Source organism: Scatophagus argus, chromosome 4 (assembly GCF_020382885.2).
Source record: "Scatophagus argus isolate fScaArg1 chromosome 4, fScaArg1.pri, whole genome shotgun sequence".
NCBI lineage: Eukaryota > Metazoa > Chordata > Actinopteri > Scatophagidae > Scatophagus > Scatophagus argus.
This window is the reverse complement of record NC_058496.1, coordinates 8,596,834-8,618,750: the sequence shown is the minus strand read 5'-3', so window position 1 is coordinate 8,618,750 and position 21,917 is coordinate 8,596,834. Positions and strand designations below refer to the sequence as shown.

The 21,917-nt window shown below is 45.0% G+C and overlaps 1 protein-coding gene across 7 annotated transcripts in view; it reads left to right on the top strand.

The window, feature by feature from the left end:
* Positions 1-21,917, top strand: part of smtnb (smoothelin b) — a 45,296-nt gene that overhangs the window by 7,709 nt on the left and 15,670 nt on the right. For 4 of the 7 annotated variants that reach the window (XM_046387470.1, XM_046387468.1, XM_046387471.1 and 1 more), the window contains exons 2-9: positions 5,668-5,825; positions 7,269-7,347; positions 7,441-7,519; positions 8,276-8,355; positions 14,195-14,297; positions 17,902-18,608; positions 19,657-19,708; positions 20,701-21,303. In XM_046387470.1, the coding sequence (XP_046243426.1) occupies positions 5,668-5,825; positions 7,269-7,347; positions 7,441-7,519; positions 8,276-8,355; positions 14,195-14,297; positions 17,902-18,608; positions 19,657-19,708; positions 20,701-21,303 (1,861 nt within the window). Of the gene's footprint in view, positions 1-2,178; positions 2,200-2,257; positions 2,517-5,667; positions 5,826-7,268; positions 7,348-7,440; positions 7,520-8,275; positions 8,356-10,600; positions 10,747-14,194; positions 14,298-17,901; positions 18,609-19,656; positions 19,709-20,700; positions 21,304-21,917 lie in introns of those variants that run through there. The other 3 variants (XM_046387472.1, XM_046387473.1, XM_046387474.1) reach the window with 3 other exon arrangements.

Below are 21,917 nucleotides of genomic sequence, written 5' to 3'. Positions count from 1 at the left end.
TGGCCAGCTCCAAAATGTGGGGCACAGTTATCCCAACCAGGCTGTAACTGACCCGGATCCCTCTCTGTGACCTGACCTGCAGCAGCGATGACGGACGCATTCAGAGGGAACAAATTGTGTGGAGGCAGACAGCCGAAATGGGCCAAAACGTCTCACAGAATCGTGGCTCAAGCCCAAGAGAAATCTGTTCCTGTTTGGCAGATTTATAAGTTAGACTACTAGAGATGAGATGCAAAAAATGTTTCAAGTTTGGAAATTACTTTGAAGTACTGCAAGGAGCTGTGAGGTCCATATTTTGCAGTTTAGATGAGAGCATTTACCATGTGTCCACAATCAAGTATGCACCGATTAATCCATCAGGATGTGGAGTCGGCTGCACTAATGTAAGACTTGAGTCAGTAACAAACACGTGTCAGCTCATATCTGTCTTCAGTGCACCATTACAGTCCTATAAAGCATTCTTGATGCCCGTAGCCCCTCTGACCCACATGCATTCCTCCATCCGTTCATTCTTTATGCCTGCTACCTCAAGTGTAAAGGGGACCCTGTTTTCCCAGGTCTGCCTGGGCCTCTCTCCTACCATCATTTTATTAATAAAGGTTAAGCCTGCCCACACGTGCAGCCGCACTCACAAAGAACACGTTGCCACATGTGCAGTAATCTTTGTTTCTCCCTCTGGCTTGTATATTTCACAGGTTCTCCCTCTTTCTTTACTCTAGACAACGGACGGCTCAGTGTACACCGCAGCACAATGAGTTTTAACCTCGAATCTGCTTCTTTTCTTTGTTAATTTTTCAGCCGAGAGGTGACTGAAACTCACTCTTCTGAGAAACCATGCCTTGCAGGGCTCTCATGTATCCTGATTATATTCTCATTTTTTAGTGGGTGTGGTGTGTGTGTGTGTGCGCACCAGCCTACTGTATGCGTGCATTGTTTTTCTGGCATTGAGAAATGATTTATGGGCTTCCACCTGATTCAGATTGGAGTTTTGCCCCAAAGCAAGGCAATAAAGAGCGTTAAGGACGATGCACATATTTCTGAACTTTCTCACCCTTTGTTTATTTGTGTCTGTCTCTGTCTGAAGCAGTCCTGCTTTGCCGGTGGCAGCTGGTAATCCACTTCAGCTCTGCTACCAGGAGTGTCCTGTGTGTCCTTATAAGGGCAAACTCACTTGTGTGCTTGACACAAGTGAGTTAAGGCCCTGATCTGATCTGCTGCCTGGCTGCACTCTAACCTCAGCCTACTCTGGAAATTATTACTATAGCCTTCACTTCATGCACAAATGCACAGTACCCCATACCTCTCACTCATACCCAGGCACGTGGACTCACACGGGCACACACACACACACACACAGATTCCTTGCAGAAAGTATACATACTCCTTTGTGTCAGAGAATTTGCCCGACACGTCATAGTTCACAAAGTAGAAAGTGTTAAGTACAAAAGCGAACACGTGTGCACCCACTGGGAGTCGAAAGGTCAGGACTCGGCCTGAAGGGTCGTTGTGCTCCCAGACAGGGCTGGGTGGATCTGGGACCTGACCTTTGACATCATCACTGGAGAGACACAAATAGCATGCAGGATTGGGTATTTGAAATCCTTTTGTTTCTTGACATTCACATTTTTCTGCAAAACCCAAAGCCAAACTTTGTAAATGCAGCAGTAGTGGCAAAGAATTCAGACAAATCTGAACTTGTGCAATATTTACTTCCTGTTTACACTGTAATTTGGCTGAGTGGTCTGACTCTTTTCACTTCCACAGGTTTACCTTAATCCTCCTGCAGTGCTGCACCCACAGGTAGTCATTACAGCCTGTGCGTTTAGCTTAGCTATATGAACAGCAGACCCACTAAATAATAGCTGGGTATGTTTGAACTACCTGGAGAACCTTGAGTTCTTGCCATATTTGACCACTTCTGAGGCTCTCTCCATATGCGGTGCAATAAATTACACCAACCTCACAAACTTAAAAATAATATTTAAATGTGATTCTTTCATGTGTAGCAGATGAGTTCAGAGGGTGTTTCCGTCCTCAGGAGTAAGTCACCAGCTGGTCGGGATTACCGCTAAACCATGAACTCTTTCTAATTGGCTGTGATTGATTGAGCTGCTTCAGTTGGATGTGTTTGGATGGGTTTGAGGTTTTGACTCCACCGAAAGCTGCAGCTCGGCAGGAAGTGACTCAAAGTGACCAATGGTGCAGTACAAGCCCTAGCAGGCCTGCTTGTGAAAAATTTTTGTGTGTCTTGTGTCACCACAGCATAATTCCTGCCAAATAGGGTAATCATTTTCTGGTGTATATCAGTGAGTAAGTGCATCTGAGTAAAAAGAATACCGATCTGTATTGCAGTAGCAGTTGCCCCAGTTTTAGCGGGGCTGTTTTTTTGTTTTTTTTTTTCCTTCTCATACTCACGTCACAACACCTCCTCCATCCTGTTCCTAACATCTCACCGGCTGAGTCAGGTGACCCCGCCAAGGCAGACAGGTGTGACGGCACCTTCCCCAGAGCTGGTGGTGAGTGAGTTCACTTCACTACAGCAGACCAGATTGTAACATTACTACCCCGCCCCCGCTGTCGTTAAAGGTGCTGACAGCTCAGTGACGTGCGGATGAGTGCATCGTTTTCAGTAGGACATATCTGTGTATTTTATGTTATTTCTGACTCATACGTCTGTTCGGGGTAGAAGCGATTCCGTGTGAAAAGCCTCCTGTCTGGGTGTAACGGCTGCTCTCTGGGTCACAGTGGTGTTTTTGTTGTTTTCAACCACAGTTGGCAGTTGGTTACCCAGAGGTCTGTGACTTGGTTTGAAAAATGCCTCTGGGGATGATCACTGGTGTGAGGTGGTGTCACTGTGTAACTGGATTGATTTTTTTTTTTCCCCCCTCCTTTCCCCTCCCAGTGACACAATTCAGTCTCTATAAGGACCACTGTCATGTGGAGGTTTTGCCAGATGGACTCGGTGTCTACACAAGCTCCTGTTTCCGTCTCTGCTACTTTAATAGTTATTCTGTTTACTTTGGCAGGCACCGAAGTCCAAGGTGTGTTTTATTTGCTTGGGTTACGCCCACTCAAAACCGAGTCATTGGTTGAATTTTTCTAGTTTCCTTTTTTCAAATACGCAAAGGAAAAGTCTGTTCCAGCTGCTGGCCTTGTGCCGGCTGGATTGGCCCGTTTAATTTAGTGCACAACCAATTGAAAATGACTCAACATGCAGCCATCTGTGTACTGATTGGTGCATTTAAAACTGCTAATGTTTGAGCAAGTGAAAGTGCTGACATGCACATAGGGGATGTTTTTTGTCTCTTATCATCACTTCATGACTTTAATTCCCCTTGTTGCGATTGTTTTTAAAAAAATATTACTGTAACTGATTTGGCCAGGTCTGGAATTACGCACTCTGAGGTGGGAGGCGTCCATGGCCCTGGCATATAAACTGATATGCAAAGGCCAAAAATGAAGCCTGTTTGGAAATACTAAGCAGAAGTTAGAGTTTTGGAATTGTGGCCCAGGCTTGAGGCTGTACTGTTATATCTCAATAATGAAAGAATAAATAAATCAGTCAGGCCTAAAAGTTGGCAGCGTACTGACTGTATAATCACATCTTGACATTCATTCAGCGCTAAGCCTGACAGCGTGGTAACAGACGGCTCCCTCGAGTGTTTGGACAGTGTGTCTTTGTGTGTGTAGGCATGGGAGAGAGAGAGAGAGAGAGAGAGAAACTGGACTGATAGAAATGAGCAAGTGTGTTCTCATTTCCTCTCTGCTCTCATGATTTTCGTGCTTACACAATCAAAAACTTGGCGTTGTGGCTCCGGGTTGCCCTATCAGCTCACTGCTGGGTTGGACCCAAACCCAGTTCCTGATGGGCAGATTTCACGACCATCTCTTCCCTTGTGAGTCAGCAGGAATGTGAGGAATGACCTGTGTGAGACCTGGTCCTTTCCCACCCAGCTCTCATCTGCCCATTTTTAGGCATACTCAAGCCCAGCTTCATTTTCATTTTTCCCTTTTCCACTTTGTCATCCTTTTTCCCTGTTCGCTGCTTTACATTCCCATCATATCCTTCTCCTCTTTCTTCTCATCTTTCTTCTTTTCTGAACACTGTCTACTCTTACCCATTATTTTCAGCCGGCTCAGCACTCTAAATTTCCACAAATTACAGTATATAGGAGAGCCCCCCAGAGCTAGTGCAGCTTGGGCTACATATTTTGTCAGACCACAGTGAGACCTCAAAACCACCGGCCCCCTTCATCTCTTGTGAGACCCCCCTCCGCCTTGCTTCCTCGCCCAAACCCAGCAGGGGGAGAGAGAGGGGGCACATCAGCCCCCTTTTTCAACCCATCAGGTCTGGCTTAACTTAACAAGCACGTTCGGCTCCCTCTAGTAGGAACCAGTTGGCATGCAATGGTTTGTGTCTCGACTCCGCAGGTTTTAACGGGTGCAGCAGGAAACCTTCAAGTGTGCATTTGTGCGTGAAGTGTATCAGAAAAGCCTGCCGGAGGAGCAGGAGCTTCTCATCTCTGCATGTGCTGACAGGTTCCCGCTGTCGACCAAAAGAGAGCTCTGTCTCTCACATGACAGGAGAGGGCTCCCTCTACCCTCCCATGCTCACGGCTGTCGCTAACATGAAAGCCTCCGCCTCCGTGAGTGGTGTGTCTGTCTGCAGGCGTGCTTTTATACACACGCCTTTTAATTACTCCTCTTCTGCTTGAAAAAATAAACTGTTTAGTTAATAGTCACTCAGAGCGATGAAATGGCTCAGTGAGTGTTTTTAAGTGAGCCTCTCCAACATCTGAATCTCTGGGGCCTCCTGCAGCCTGGCTACCGTTCAACCAAGATGAATTACAGGCAGAGAAGAAGACACCTGGGCGACCTGGAGAGCTGAACACACTTCTTTCTTATAGCTGAGTACCAGCTGTTGGCGTTTCTCACCCTCTGCTCCTTGCTCAGGTGGTCTTGTCTTTTCACATTAGTGAAGACAGATCACGTGTCGTCTCCAATCTGTAAGCTGTTCATCGGGCCTGCTTACCCTGTAGCTCCCTACCGCACATTTAAATCTAAGTTAAGGCCATTTAGTCTAATGCAGTCTCCTTGTCACACGTTTGACTGGTACGTCAACAGGAATAATCATCTGGGGATCGTGAAAGCCTGCACAGAACTTCATGGCAATCCATCCTGTAGTTGCTGTGATATTTCAAACTGGATCAGAGTGGTTCCAGCAAACAGACTCACATTGCTGTTCTAGAGCAGCTAGCGTGGCCAAAACTCATCTCTTCAAACCAGGTCGGACAGCTGTGTGTCAGGACAGGCTGGCTCAAGCTCTGCTCCCTCGTATAAACAAGTGCGTTAATGTCCTTGTTTGACAGGGATAATTACAGAGTGCAGGAGACGGCGACTGACAGAAGTCAGAACATCGGCTCTAAGCTGTATCCACCACCCTGTACTTACTCTGAGAGCATGCCTGTGACCCTTTACTGTAGCAGTAGATTTTTATTTAACTATGTGGCCAGTTCCTCTGCATGTGTCTGTGGTGTACTCGTTCCTAGATGCAAATATAAGAGTGACAAGTTGCTAATCTTTGCCAAGCTGAATGTTGTGTTGGCATGTATGTGATTCTTGCATTTGTCTTCACGTCCTCTTTTTGTTTTCGTCTTTCACGTGCAGCTGGATGGAACCGTGGATCTGGACGAGAGGCGTCTCATCCGTTCAGCCATCCGTGAGCTGAGGAGGCGGGAGATCGAAGACATGGAGGCCGCTCTGGCCAGCAAGAGATTTCGCCCCACGCGCCTCAAACAGCAGGAAGACAAGGAGAACCAGCACAGGCAAGGCCACAAACACACACGCGTATATACTGTACTCACATAAACACCTTCAGAAACTGTATCAGTCCAGGTGAATTGGAGATGCTGAGAAAACCCAGATGAAGCGCTTTTCTTTTCTCTGTGGGGAAAAGAGAAAAGTCTGGAAAAGTTAAATCAGGAAATCGTAGGGGACAGAAAACTGCAACCGTGGCAAATTTTCAATTTTCCATTGCGTGTGCACATTTCACAATAAAAACGTTAAGATTTACGAGTCCGTGTTAATGTCAGATTTAAATCATGAGAGTCAGGTTGAAGTAGTTTCTCCCCCATCACTTGTTTGTCTTACTTATCGTTTGTTTGACCCGCACAGAGCCTGAAACTAATAACTCATAACTGTCATTTTGTCAATGAACATTGCAACAGGACAGACAGTCTTTAGTTATCAAAGAAGATCATCTTAATGTTACTGTAAACATTGTGATTATTTGTATTTTAATAGGCCACGTGTTAACTTTATTAGAAATATTAGAAAAGGTATTTATTTTTCGGGGTGATTTATGTAATCTGGCTGATCAGTGCAGGCTTTTTCTGAAGTATCACGACTGAGCTTCTTTCTGATTGGCTCTGCTTACTGAAGAATATTGATTTGTCAGTCACATTGATTCGTAAAATTCAAACTGGGAAAGCCCAAATTCATCAGATTTTACCTTATGAGATTAGATAATCTGCTGCTGTTAACCATTCAGCGTCATAATAAAACATCAAATCGCATCTTAACTTTATGAGGATATTAAATTATTTTTAATTGTCTAATCAAAATACACGACACATCTGCTGCCGCTCTCTGTCACTTTTAAGACCGGTGGCCTGACCTAATCATTTCCATTCACCGCTGCTCTCAGATGACTTGGCTTACAATAACAAATGCACGCATGTGTGCCCCTGTTAAGACACACACACACACAGAACTGGTCTGAAGGTTGCATTATCCCGTGCCTCCCAATGGTGGAATGTGAAATATTCCACTCCGTCGTGCCACACATCCTTTAATACCGATGACTTGAGGAAAGTGATGATAATGGTAGAGCCATAGGAACGTATGAGTAATAGAAACCAACATAAAAGTGAGCAGTGAAATGGAGAAATAAGAGGCTGAAAAGAGGGAGGACGAGAGCAGCCTTTTTCAGGCACTGTGTGTCATTGCTGTCAAATGTCTGATGCCAGAGCATCACTTTTTCCACACTCAGTTCGGGAGTGTTTCCTCTAATGGGTTTCCTCCCGGCCAAGAAGACTTCGTGTTATCTTGGAATTGTCTTCTGCTGCCTTTCACATGCACACAGAGAGGCCTGAGGATACAGTTAGTATTTTGTTGTTTTAAGATACCATGTTTCCAGTTTGTCTCTCTGCATGGGTCCGAGTTATAATGACTACTGTTGTAACCACATCACTGTCTCTCTCTCGCAGGTCAGAATCCAGTGACAGCTTGGACGTGCTGTCGCGAAAACTGCAATCAATCCACGACATTGATGAGCTCACGAAAATGGTGAGGGTTAACTGGCAGAAATGGTGAAACGTGGTGACACCGCATGCTCGTGTCGAGTGCACTGAAATCTTCTGTGTGTGTGTTTGTGTGAAGCTCCGTGCTGCCAGCGAGTATGAGGAGAGAAAATTGATCCGAGCGGCCATCCGACAAGTTCGAGAGGAACAGCAGCAAGGTGAGTCCAGCTGTGTGTTCGTGTGTGTTCAGTGTGATAACACTTGGTCAGGTCAAAAAGAAACTCCATAAAAGACTCACTCATTTCACATTTCTCTGATTAAATCAAAAGTGTAACAAAACGTTCACGGATTTGTTGAATTAGGACATCTGAACCCAAAATTAAACAACTGAACTCGGTATTCTAAATACGATGTGATATTCTAGACATCACTGCTACAATCTTAATGAAATTTAGCGAAATTTATGTTTTGAAATGTATGTCTTATTTGGTGCCAAATTCTTGCAGTTAAAAATAAAGGCACTGATTGGTCTGACAGGAGAGCTGAAATTATAGGTAAAAACTGCTTAACTGCCAGTTTAATTTTGATTCAGTAAATTTGGAGTGTAAATACGTACTGTTGATGATTGTGTACGCATAACTCATGTGGGGTTAGACAGCAGTCTGTCTGTGGTCGCCATAGTTACTGTGTTGGATCTACCTATGATGCTGGACCAGATAGTGGATTCCTGTCATTCCTTAGTGCTGTCTGGTCTGCGTGAGGCCCCTGTCACTCTGCAACACTGTGATGCATGGGCAGGCTGAAGCCTATATGGGGCCACGTCAGGGCACCTCAGGTCATATTGTCCTCTGTCACCTCGGCTTGTGTCCCATCTGTGAAATTTCACAAAGTTTGACATGAGGAGGGATAATGAGTCATCTTTCATGTTCTCATTGTTGTACTACTGCTGTGTGTGTGTGTCTGTGTGTTTTCAGGGACTGCAGAGAGGGTTAAAGCTCCTGGTCGCTGCCCAGAGCCTGAGACAGCAGAGCCCCAGAGCATCAGCGGAACTGGGGTGAGTCCAGGAGAGCTAACAGCTGTCTCACGGCTTTATCCCGATGTAGTCCGAACATCACATCACAGCTCATGGTCTCGAATCTCTAACACTCTCATTGTCAGCTTCTATTAGTAAAAATGGACCCAGCGCAGACCAGTTTTGCGAGTGCTGCATTTGTTTGCATGGCAACAGCGACTACTGAGATTCCTCTGCTGCTGCGATGAAGAATGCAGCAAACAACACCAGGCATTGTGACTTGAGTCACACACTGTGTCATGAACGTGGCTATACCACAAGAACATAAAAACACATGCTTTGGCTGCCACGGAGCAAGGAATGTGTTTTTGCTTTTTTACATCCTCATTCAGGTTTGGCCAAGTACTGGGAGGAAGATAGAATTTACTTTGAGCCTGCTGTTTCGTTTGGGTAGTAAATTGTTTATGACAGGGTGCATCTCCCAGCCACTGTCATTTTGCACATGTCTGTCTCTGTAGCCTTTCACATTTTGCAACTGCAAACTACTCATATTTAAGATTTGGGTTGAGGATGTGTGAGAGATAAGAGTCATTTCATCTGATTTGCAAATGCCTTACTGATGTTATTGCGTTTTGATCATCTTCGATTACATCACATCTTTCTGAATCCCCCTTAACTCACTCTGTAAAACTCCAGACTGCAGTCTCCTCTCAGACGTCACCCTCAGCTGACTGGCCCTCTAGTGGATGATAACCGGCCATGTTTTCATACTTCTTCATACTTCATACTTTTATCTTTTTCAGCCGAACAGATAGAATTATATGGTTGATGCAGGGAACAAGATGTGAATACATAAGTCTGGGTCTGCCAGGGGCCAGATGTTATCTTATCTGCTGTGTTTGATCACACTTGTTTGATGAATGCTCTGTTTAAAGGTTTCAGTGGAGGAAAGTTAATTCCTACTGTATGCGGTCACTGTTGTTGTAGTTCAAGCCTTTTGAGTGATGGAAGTGGAGGAACACCCACTGTATGTACGCTTTGAAAGAAAATACAATCAGTCACAATTATTAGCGTTCTGGTGGTTCATGTGAAAAAAAAAATTTTCCCGCCACAGGGATGTACAGGGACAGAAATGAGAGGTTGTTAGTGTCAGTGCCATTGTCTGTTTCTGCCTGTACGCTGCTTGCATGCATTTCTTTGTGCGTGTGTGTGTGAGTGTTTGAGTGTATTGTCCTCAGATAGGAAGCGATGATAGCGTGTTGCCGTCACAGGATGCTCTCTAGCATTCAGACCTTTTTACCTCACTTCCTGTGAGACAGCTGAGCAATACAGCGGTGGGATTGTGAGCTACAGGTGGTGTGATGGATCGGGGATCGGGGGGGAGGGGTTGGAGGTCTGGATGGGGTTTTGGACAGACAGACAGGCAGCCCACCAGCTGTGCCTCAGCAGTATAGTCTGCGTTGGAATGGAGACGTGGCCAAAAACAACAACCAGCAGCAGCAGCAGGGCTCCTTCCACTCACATCACAGCAGCGGATCTCTTTGAGCTGCGTGCAATTGTCCCATGGCAGATGGAGGTCCTAGATAGGCCTCCACAGCAGCCAAACACACACGACAAAACACACACGCAATGCGTGGACGCTGCCAGCAGTTTGAAACAAACACCATTTCAAGGACTTGTGTTTCAAAAACTTCAGCTGGAAAATACATGGAGTATATACATATGGAAATATCTCGGACTCCAACACCCGTTTGAATTTAATGACTGTTTTTAATGGGAATGGTTTACATGCAGGGATAGCTGACATACAGTAAAAGTTTCCCTTTGCGCATTTGGGAGAAACCATACTGTAACAGCTTATAAAAGACGTTAATTATATGTATGTAGCAAAAGGAGAAGCCAGTAGGAAAAATGATCTCTGAAGAAAAAAAAAAGATCTAATCATTACTGTAACACAAAGAAAGGTGTGAAGCATTAAAACATTTAATGAGGTTCTTTTACAGTTAAATATCATCTCTTGTCTCGAGTAACACAGCAGTGCACCAAATGAGAGAAATAGGTCAAGCAAAGACAGAGTGTCAGAAGTTAATGTGTCAACCAGGCAACCCTTTAACCTGTGTGTGTGTGTGTGTGTGTGTGTGTGTGTGTGTGTGTGTGTGTGTGTGTGTGTGTGTGTGGTGGGGGGTAGTCAGATCCCTGTGGAGACAGAATGGGAGGGAGGGGAAGTCAAGGGAGTGGCTTGTTGGTAATATGTGTGTGTGTGTGAGTGTGAGTGTGTGGTGGCAGTGGTGTGTATGTTTGTGTGTATGTGAGTGTGTATGATGTGGCTGAGGGAGTAGAGCAGTAGAGTAGCGGATGTCCTGACTCCAAGAGGGTTAGTGCTGAGAGTGAGAGAGAGAGAGGGAGGGAGGCAGTCGGTTCAGTGAAGAGAAGGTAAATGTCATTCAGGTTTTTTCTGCTGTCGTGTGTCACAGACCCAAACGTTCCTCTCTCACTTTCTTTCTTTCTTTATTTCTTCATCTTTTGCACTGAAAGGCAATTTAAACCTCTGCGCTTGTTTCTGTCTGACCAAAGAATGGGACCTACCTGCCTCTGTGTTTACCTTTCAGGTTTGTGTGCTTAATGGTTTATTGATGAGTTAGATCACTTTTGTTCACTGAGGTTGACAGTTTAACTTTGAGGATGTCGATGACACATTAATGATGCATGAGATGAATCTGGGTCATTGACGCACGCAAAAGTGTGAAATTAATGCAGCTATATCGCTTGATGAACATTAAAATTTTGAATGTTTAATGCATTTCTTAATGTCTTTTGAGGCTACAGACCGGCATGCTGTCCTCAGATAGGCTGTTTGATGGGCGGCTGTTTCAGCTGCAGATAGTTTTGTTTGTTTTCTGATCTCATCATAAACATGTTGCAAGAAGAGACCTGAAGTACCTTAACTGCCTGAAATCTGGCCTGGCATTGGCGGTAGAGAGGGCTTAGCGGACTTTGGAGATGAGATGGAAGGGGGAAAAAATTCAGTGCATCCACTCTGAAAACCAACCAGAAAATAAGCTTGGATTGGCGTGTGATCATGCTCCATAAGTCAAAATGGGAATGAGGTTCAGGGCTGAGTTTTTTGAGTCAGGGCTGTGGGTTCCCTCTGCCAGACTGAGTGTGTGATAGTGAAATGACTGCTGCCTCATCCCAGCTACTGTTTTTCAGTCACTGGAGGTAAGCCGAGTGTGTGGTTCCTCAGGCTGCAGTAATGGAAAATGATCTACCAGGTTTCTGCTCTTCCACGTGGAGGCATGGAAGACCCTGAGACAGTCTGACCTTACCAGTGTAGCAATGGATTTAACTTTCATGGAAAATTGGAGCATTTAAAGCCAGCGTGTTCGTCTGTTGTTGATCTCATTCTGTCTGTTGGAGAAGGAGGTGTGCGCCTCAGCGCTGCCTCTGCATCGACCTCATTGTTGTTACTTTTTGCGGAGTTGAGGGTTCAGAGGAATCCAGATGGCCCACGCCTTGCTGTGGTCACAAGAGAGGAGAGTTTGTTTTGTGTTTACCGGTTTGAGATTTTGCAATTACAGTCCAACACAAATGGGCTCCTGAGGTCAGATGGGATGAGTGGTCTGAAGGAGTGTGGGAGTGGGGCGGTGTATGTGTCGGTTCCACTCTGTCAGGTCTTGCTGGGGCCAGATGGAGGCCACTAATGACAGCGCAGTGACTGGCAGCAGACCCTGAGCTCTGGTCTGCGTCGTCTCTGGTTCCACTGTATCTTCCCTTTTTTTTTTCTTTTTTTTTTTTTGCACCCTCTGCCTCACTGTCTGTGAGAAAAAAATGTTCCCTGTGGTTTAGTGGGAGCTGTGAAATGATGGCTGTCTGTCTGACTCCTGGTAGAAACCAGAGAGGGAGAGGAGTGGCGGGTGAGGAGAGTCTTGTTCTCTCTAATTGTGTTTATGGCTCAAACACAATTATCTCCCCCTGTGACGCTTTGATTGAGTGACTCCACTCAGGAGAGTGGCTTTTGTGTGTGACCCCTCGCATTATTACACTGTAGTCTTTTGTGTCGTTGCAGGACACTCCATAATGACTCATTAAATTAGTATTAAATGAGCATTGCACTCAATTTCCTCTCTCCAGTGTGGCAGCCCAGTCTGTATGAGCAACATTTGCTGAGCTTTTTATGCCCCAGTGTCTTTGCTGCCATGTTTTTGCTCCATATGGGGGCAAAAAGTGAAAGGCATGGAAAAAATAGCATTAGAGTCCCCTCTATGTAGATTAATATTGCTGCACTGTCACAAATAGCATTTCAGTTTTCCAGCTTCCTTTGAGAAAAGTTTTTTCCTCTTACAATCACAGACTAAACTTCACTTACTTTACTTTCTATGTCATGATTTAAATCTCATTTGACCACATTATGTGACACATTTAACATTGTGGTGTCTTTTTCTGTGACCTGAGCAGCGGCGTTCCGGGTTCACCTTTCCTGTTTGCGCTGTCGTCTCTTGCGACAGTGTCCGATTGCGTTCTTCCTTCGGTGATTGAGCCGCTCTGCCCTGTAATCTGCTCAAGGTGGGGAAGGTCACAGTCAACAGAGCAGAAAGCCTCCACTCCTTTCTCACCTCTGCCTCTCGCTCGTGTTTCAATTCGAACAGGCTTTGTGTTTGGCAGCCGCATTCAGCCGAGGTCTCTCATCACACCCTGCGTTGATTAAAAGCCTTTTAAAACACAAAGGAGGGATTTATAAGATTCTCACACTGTGGCCACTGCTGACAACCGTGCCAGCCTCTTGGATAACATTGTTTACACATGGAAAACTGATTGTAGTGTGTGTGTGATTGTGTGGTTGGGTGTGTGTGCTTTCCTTGCCTGCTTGAGAGCTTGTGAATGTGTTCTCAAGGCAGATTTACACCCTACTATTACTTCAAAAAAACACTTGTAAGTATTATATTTTCTGTATTTAAGGTCATGTCCCGTATATTTTTACAGGATCCACCCAAACTTCTTCTTTTTTTTTTTTTTTTGGTGGACGGTTTTTAACCCAGAGGCCTCATGTGAAACACCTTTAAGGAGAATTTGTGCTGTGAAATAGTTCAACAGTTCAAATGAGCTACAGAGTGATGCATAGCACCTGCAGCTCCACACACACAGAACAGCTTTTTGCCCTTTAATAGAAAAGTTTGCCTCAGAGTGCTGTGGATTAAGAATATGTGTGGGAGTGATTTAGAGAGTGTGTGCACACGTGCACCTTATTTGTGCAGCTGATTCTCCTGTGGAGTAGCTCAAGGTCAGCTACCAGAGGCCCAACAGTAGTGCCGGAGTCTTCATCTTTCAGCCCTCCATCTGCCCCTCCACACCTCTCCCGTTTCCTCCCCATATGCCAAAATACTGCGGGACACTGTGGCGCAGGTTATGGCCTGCAGTCTCCCACAGAAAGAGCTCTATTTTGTGCTGCACTCAGGCTGCAGGTAATCTTGAAGGAGCGAGAGCTGCGCAGGTCAAGTTGGGCTTTAAAGCAGAGCTACAACAGAGGACCGAACTTTACAGGGACTGTATATGTTGGCTTTTTCTGCACACAGGATGTCCCTCTCACTCTCAGACTTATACAATGGAAAATAAAACAGATCTTTACTTTTCCAGCTGGCCAAGCATGTTGCTAATCATGACTGGAGCGTTTGACCTGAACCTCCAACAAAAGGCTGATGTGATCACCAGCTGATCTCGAGCAGATGATTGTAGGACTGTTGTTTTCAGAACACTGAGTTGGCATTTTGTCTCCAAGAAAAACATGAAGACATTGCGAGCTGAGAAATTATCCAACGTGATACCTGAAGAGCTTTACTGAAATGCACTTTTTTCTTTATCTTTTTTTTTTTATTATTTTAAACAGGAGACAGAGCGGGAGATTCGCGGTGAGCGAGAACGTATCAGATCTCACATCCAGGACGTACGCGGCCAGCAGACGCAGCAAACCAGAGAGCTGCAGAGAATAGGTGAGAAACACTCATTCAGCACCAAACTGCTTGTGGCTCCTTATTAATTTGTTTCGTATTTCACCCAACTCCTTAAAACAGATTGTCCACATTACTGCATTGCATTTACACACTACAGATCGTGTTTAACTATGCAACACTTTGAAGTTGTAGAAACACAAAAACTCTTGTGTACTGTAAACATTCACCTAAAGGTCAGGTTTACGTTGTCATTTATAACTCGAAACCAACACTGAACACCTCTGTTGCATATGACTGCTTACGTCCGTCTCGATGCAATTTCCTCTTTACTACCTGTTAAAATAGTCCGCTAAAAGAGGCATTCTCCTGAGGTGGCGGTCAGGAGGTCATATCAGCTGGGACACTTTAAGCTCCTTCATTGAACTTTATTAACTGTTTGTAGTCACTCACAGCCACAGGCTTAATGACTTTTGCTTCTTAAGTGTGAGGTAATTTCATTAACTGCTCTGTTAGCCCAACCATTAATAAAGAAGTATGAATGCAAGCCTTCAGGAGGGAATGAATGTGCTTCGTTCACTTGTAACATGCAGGCATGGAGCTGACGATGTATAGCGTGTAAAGAGTCAAAAGTACGTTGTTGACGTCGTAGTCGTAGATGGTGCTACAAGCCTGACACTTTGAGCAGCTCAGGACAAACTGTTTATTGAACCATTTCTCTCCTACAGGAAACCATTTCTAACAAACTGAAGTTAAAAGTGCTTTTCTTCTTTTATTTAAACCCGGGCCCAGGCTAACCTGATCTTGGCCTAAGGCTGACGGCCATAATAATGTCATTCTGTGTGGCCTGGCCTGCCCTGGACTTGGCTCCCAGTGTCCTTCTCATGGACCTGGGGTTGGCGGTGGGGTTATGAGAACAGAGAGGGAAACCCAACAGCCACACCTCTGCTAAATAAAGCTGATACCAGAACCGAACTGAAGCCTGGATTTGAATGGACTTGGCAGACAAACTCCCTACTGTTCCTGATTTATCCCTGCCTTACAATTTAAACCAGGGTGAAGCTCAGGTCAACAAAAAAAGACCACCATAGAAAAGCAAAGAAGGAAGGTGCCTATCAACAAAGACTTGGACGTTTGTGGTTGGGAAAGGACAGTGTAGCCGGGGTGGGCCAGCGGTTCTTGAAGGAGTGGTTGTCTTTTCAGCAGAATGAAAATAGCAGAAAATAAGAGATTAACTTAGACGATCAGCGGCAGCTTCTTTTTGGCCTTTGAATGTAGCACAAACGCATACCTCTACCTCTCAGACCAAAAAAAAAAGCTTTACCTCAATGACCATGTGTCCATCTGTACTGCATTCTAGTCCAAACTGTAACTGGTAAGGCTGTGATTTAGGAAATTAAACGTTTGCCGAGACTCTCATTGGAATGTGCTGCTCAGGTTACCGAAAGAGAGAAAATTACTCGACTGGAGGTTTGACACTAAAGGCAATTTCACACTAAAACCCTGTGAAGGACGGGAGCACTGAACACAGGAGCAACATGCGCATTATCATTAATACCAGGCTGCCAGTCATGCATATATATCAGTTCCCTGCCATCCGCACAGGACCTTGTTGTGCAACTGCAGCACTGTTGAAGCGACTGCTAAAACGTAAAAATCATATACAGTGGCTCCCAACATTAAGGGGTCAGGAGATTCCATAAACCTGAGGGGTCATTAACAGGATAGAAAAATGAAAACAATATTCATATTGTTTTCAAAAATGAAAACAATATTCACAATTATATACATTATACATTATATACATATACGTTACGTTCCCTGATGAGTTTGCTTCATTCATATAGTTTTCAGAAGTCTCCACAAAGATGTTAGAAAAAATGTATGTAATTGTATAATTGTGTGAGTTTGCGTTGTTGACACCTCAGAGACATTCACAACCTGTAACAAAAGTTAGAGAGTCAACCTTTCCTATCCAAAAAAGGGTCACAAGCCAAAATACCACTGGAATATAAGACTTTGTGTTACTTTAAGGATAATTTTCTCAACTTGGCTCTCATTTGATGTTTGTTTTTTACAGTTTACTATATATTTCTTTTCTTCTTGTGGTAATATTATGAAGGCTAATGCAACATCTTGAATGAGGCTTGAGCTTCAGGTCGCGTCCAAAGCTAGGTCTTCTAACTGTTTCGTGGAGGAATCAAAAAAATCTGTTTTGAGCCATTCACAGCCACGACAAATGTGAGCTTTCCTCGGGTCACTGCTTCAGTGTGAAAGAAGTATAAAGAAAACCTTTGGTTGGCCTTTGTTTTTGCTCTATATATTGACTCGCAGCAGAGTGCACGAGTGCAAGCTGCTTGTGTAGCTATTTTAGAGTAAAAAACAAGCCTCTCATTATCCAGTAGCAGTGGGGATTTTCCCAGAAATTGCTACACAATGGACATGACAGCTTCCCAAGGGCAAAAACATGAACAATAACGTGAGAGTCTGTAGAAGAAGCAGTGTGTTTTGGCTCTCACTTTGCTTACAGTTGACCAGCAATTGAGTTTTCATTGAATGCATCATTGAATATAGATGCTGCTGTGTAGAGGAAAGTTCATTGTGTCACATGTGAGAATGGCAGCCATTTATTGTGCATCATAATCAAGTTTTCTATTCAGACTGCATTACATAATCATTTGGTCTGTTTAATCAACGTGTTGCTGCCGTTAATAAACTGATTGTGTACAATTTAGCAAGTGTCTTTTTTTGGGAGGTGTTACGCAATAAAATATGATCAGCTGCTTTAAATGAAGCTGTGAATGTCCCAACTGATCGTTTTTAATTAAGAGTTGAAGGAAATTTGCTGTGGCTGCTGGTCCGACTGGAGTCCCGATTTGATTTGGTTTGTGAATGGCAGCCATGTGTACTCGGTGAACCCCATTTGGTTTCAGAGTTCGTGCAAACACAGGTCGCACTGAAGTGTTTTCATGCCTCGTGTGTACATGGGATGTGGGAATCTGATACATTCTTGGTTTTCTCTGCTTTCCTTACCTGCGGTACATACACAACCTCAAATATTGCATCACTACAAGTACCATGGCGTGTTGGAGGTAGAGAGTATCACAGAGGGAGGATGTGGACATGGCTGTGTTGTTTTGGAGTGTGGTTTCCTGAGGAGAGAAGGAGCAGCGAAGGAGCTTGGACAGAGGGGAGGGGAAGCACTTGTCTCAGTTTCACCCCCACTTCCTCCTTCAGTTTTTGTACTTGCATACCACCTACGGTTGTGCCACATGCTCCCTCTTTTCAACTGGGACCACTCCTTCTCTTTTACGCACATCCACCAACACAATCTCACAAATCTTGCTCAGGAACTGAGACCAGTCTGGAGGAAATGCCTACGTCCCCTCATGTCTACACGTGCCTCCTATGTGATCCTCCTGAGTGATATTTTCTGGCTGGGCCTTTCATGAGGCCCCAGTGCCGCAGAAGTATTTCATTTCCATAATTTCAGTCTCAAACTTCCCTGACTTCTGCTGTCTTTACTCACATACAGTAACACCTTCTTGAGTTTAGTCTAATGGTATGAGAAGAGAAGAAGTAGCATGAATCACAAGGTCCAGAGATCCATTCTTTGCTCATCTTTAGTTTGTGTTTTCTGTTACAGGCTCTAAGTCAGGCATGGTGCTGGTTCTCGATCACCTGGTGAAGGACGATGGCTCTGGACCTCTGCTGATCCAGCCACAGAGAGAGGCTGTGACCACAGAGCCTGACCTGGTCCTGTCTCACCGTGAAAGGTCAGACTCTTCAGCTTCAGATCGGAGTGCGACCTCGGTGCTTTCCAGGTCCAACATGGCTTCTGTGGCATCAGAGAAGAACCTCGGCTCAGCTTACAGAGCCCGGCTGGACTCTGGAGCCTCAGACAGGAGCCAAAGTCCCTCCCAGCGTGGTCGGCTAGACTCTGGGGCATCAGAGAAAAGCATCAGCTCCCAGTCCTACATCAGACAGAGACTGGGCTCAGATGTCTCAGACTCTGGCATCAGACCTCGTTTCAACTCTGGGGCCTCTGACAGTGGAGGTCTTTTGTCAAGGAAACGGAGTGACTCAGGCACATCTGACCAGAGTGTGAATATGTCCTCTGAGGTGAGGGGTCCAGGGGAGGAGGCGGAAGTAGGCACAAGTGGTTCAACGTCCGGCACAGATTCAGAAACTGAGGGCAGAAGCCAAGGTCTAACCAGCCTCCAGGCTCGGTCCAACCAGGACCACATCATTGACCAGGACCAGCCTGATGGGGCTGTTTTATCTCGAAGAGATCCTGCAAATAGCCTGCTAAATGGCAATGCAAAGGGAAAAATCGACTTCCAGGAAAAGAAGGTAGAGTATGCAGTGAGATGAATGCTTGTGATCAAATGAAAGAATATCAGTAGAGTTAGTGAGAGTCTGTGCTCAGGGGTGCTGAAGCTGTTCTGGAGTTTTTCTGAGACACTTTATGTTGGTTTTTCTTTTCATTGCCATCTATTTGTGTCTTAGCAACCACAATGTAAAGTATTATCATAACCACACCACCAGAGTGGGGTGTTGAGCTACATGGACACAGTCACGTGCATCTAGCGCTCCCTTTCTTTGTTTCCATTTCATTTCTATCTCTTAAAAGGAACTCCATCGCTCCATTCCTCAGTGACACCCAGCCTACATAGGCATCCGTAAACACATCATGCTGAACTCCTGTTAGCTGCTGTTTAACTTTTGTTGCTTGGCTACACAAACAAACTGTGCACCTGAGTGTCTCTGCTTCACCTCAGCGGCGTGTCAGCCTCACCTGCTGTCAGAGAGGGATAGACAGCGTTACGGGCCAGAGGATCTGTCTCTCCTCATCCCACAGTGCAGAGAACACACAGACACACAGAGCTGCTGTTTCTGCACTGACTGTTAACTCTTAAGCAACGTTTCCCATCTTGGGGGCTCAGGTCACCATGACGCCATCGCGTCGCTTGTCTAAATGTGTTTACCCAAGGCTGGCCCCGGACTTCTTTTATTGTTCCCTGCAATATACGCTCATGCTCAGTCTTCTGAGAATAATGTAAACACTCTGGGGCCCATCATGGCCCCACTGCCAAAAAAAGAACAGAGGCCCACTGCTTCACTCCAAACACTAATGTTACATAATGAAAACACCACTGCTTGATTCTGTATTTAGGATTGTGTGGGTCTGTGTGTATGTGTGTAGTGTCACCACAGCCGTCCACAGGAGACTCGTACACTGATGAATGTGCATTGCTGCCCTGTTAAAAATGGAGCTGTACTGAAGCTCTGTGGTTGTCAATCCAGGCACAGTGCATGTTAACCCCTAACCTCCTCTACATCCCCCACTGATGGTTGTGTTTCTGATTGTTATGTTTCTTTATTTTTTCCCCCTTTTTAGATAACAATTAACAGCGATCTGCCCTCCACTCATGGCAAAGCAAAGGATTCTGGTAAGAAATTAGTCCAGCTCTTGGTCCTAAAATGAATGGAAATGAAGAGGAAATCAGTCAGCTTCAATATTGGTCATCTTTTAAGACATTATTCAGGAAAAATCTGAACATTCTTTGTTCCCACCTTCTCAGTTGTGATGATTTACCACATCTTTGTGAACAACATTTGTGAATATGTTTCGACTCAGAAAATGCAAACTTAAAAATTCTGGACTCTGGAAAAGTCTGATGGGCAATTTTCAGAAAAGAAAAAGTTTTATTAACTGAATAATTAAGTCACAAGCAGCAGATTAAGTGATATGTTTCAGCTCTAAACTCTATGGACTGCCCATTTCATTTGTTGTTTTCATCAGGGGAATTTAAAAGTGTGTAATGATATCACACCAGATGGCTGATGACCTGTAGGACTCCAATATATGGAAACAATCACAAGCATTAGTGTGACCGTATAGGGCCACTCACTGGAGAGAGGGCTAGGAAGAGGGCATATCATCATATACACTATTTTCTTTTTCCATCAGACAGTTCTCTTTGCTGTGTCCACTGTATTATAGACTGTGGTTTTCCACCCAAGCAACATGACTTTTTTTTTTTTCTTTGTTTAGATGACCTCAGTGAATATCTTCTCCTCTAATCACTCGTATTTTTTTCCACTGGAGGGTCTGAGCCAAATCATGAGCTTTATACACATTATCTGGCAGTATTAAGGATTAGAGAATGAAAAAATATCCTTGAGGGGAAGTGTCCTGAATAGTCCACAAAATAGACGGTGAAACGGGAGAGATTAAGTCAAACAAAATAAAGGGGCTGGAACAAAACCTAGAGAGAGGAGGAAAAGAGGAATGAGATTTGTAGAGGGCTTTTGATGTGGAGGAGGAGATGATGAGAGCAAGAGAAGTGTGCTAAATTCTGCCTGAATAGTGGAAGGGATCCTGGCTTTGCTGTAATAAGTTCTGTGGTCTCAGCTCCTCTCCTGCTTTATGTCTTTACAGCACCTGAGAAGAAAGATGCTGTATTGGAGAAATTTAACCGCACCAACTCTGTACGTGATCGAATGCGCAAGTTCACAGAGCCCAGTCAAAGCCCAAATGTCCCAGCTTTGAAGAAAGTTCCTGTGAGGAATGGGACCACCGCCGGCAGCGGCAGTCAGACAAATCCCTCCAGAGCTACTGAGCTGTTTACACACACAGCAGCATCCCTCAGCACATCTGGAGACCGACCAGCGAGTCTACATGCGGACCTGTCTCACACCTCAGCCACATCTCAGGGTCACGTCACACCTCAGCCAAGAGGTGTGGCTAACAAACCTCTGTCTTCAGCCAGCCAATGGCAGAATTCTGTGGGTGGGACCAGGCATCCAGCTGAAAAAGATGTGCATGCCTCCAGTAACTCAGAGGAAGACAGGACCCCAGGGAGAGCAGCTGGACAGCAGGTCACCGAGGGAGAGGCAGACCCGGACATGAAGACTTTCCTCACCATTGAGATCAAGGATGGACGCGCCACCACCTCTTCGACGTCCTCTTCTAGGAGCAACATCGTACCCATCACCAACATGGCCCCACGCATCACCTCTAATGCTCTGGGACAGAGAGCAGGTAGGAGCCTTAGAGCGACAGCACACAAATAACTTTACAAAACACACAAGTATTCTTTCAGAAACACCTGCTTTGCTTGTTTGTTGAACCACCTAATGCCTCATGCTTTTAGATGAATCCGTGTTTAAGACAGTTTGAGTCTTAATTTAGCAAGTGTATGTCTTTCTTCGTTAATATCAAGCCTTAGACCACAAAGGAATCCCAGTCGCTGTGGGAGGTGACCAGCACAGAGGAATCGGTCACAAGTGGGATGATGACAATAGTTTTAGTGAGGCTAAACAAGAGGAGCACATGGATGAGTGGGGATGGATGTTAGGGCTGAATATGAAGCAGCATGGCTGTACTGAAGGGTGTTTGTTATGGAGTGTGGAGGGGGTGAGGTCAGTAGTAGCAGAGAGTACACTGGGACAAAGGAAAGAACAACTGGCTGTCTCAGGCCGGACTGAATACTAATACTGTTGCAGTGAAATTCAGTAAGCCTGCGAGCCTACACAGTACAGTGTTTTGTTTGTTACGCGTCTGTCCCATTGTTATCTAAAATGCACCAAGTCATAAGTTAATCAGTGGCGGCTCAGCAGTTTTAGATACTGACATCCTCGGTTTGAATGTGGCTG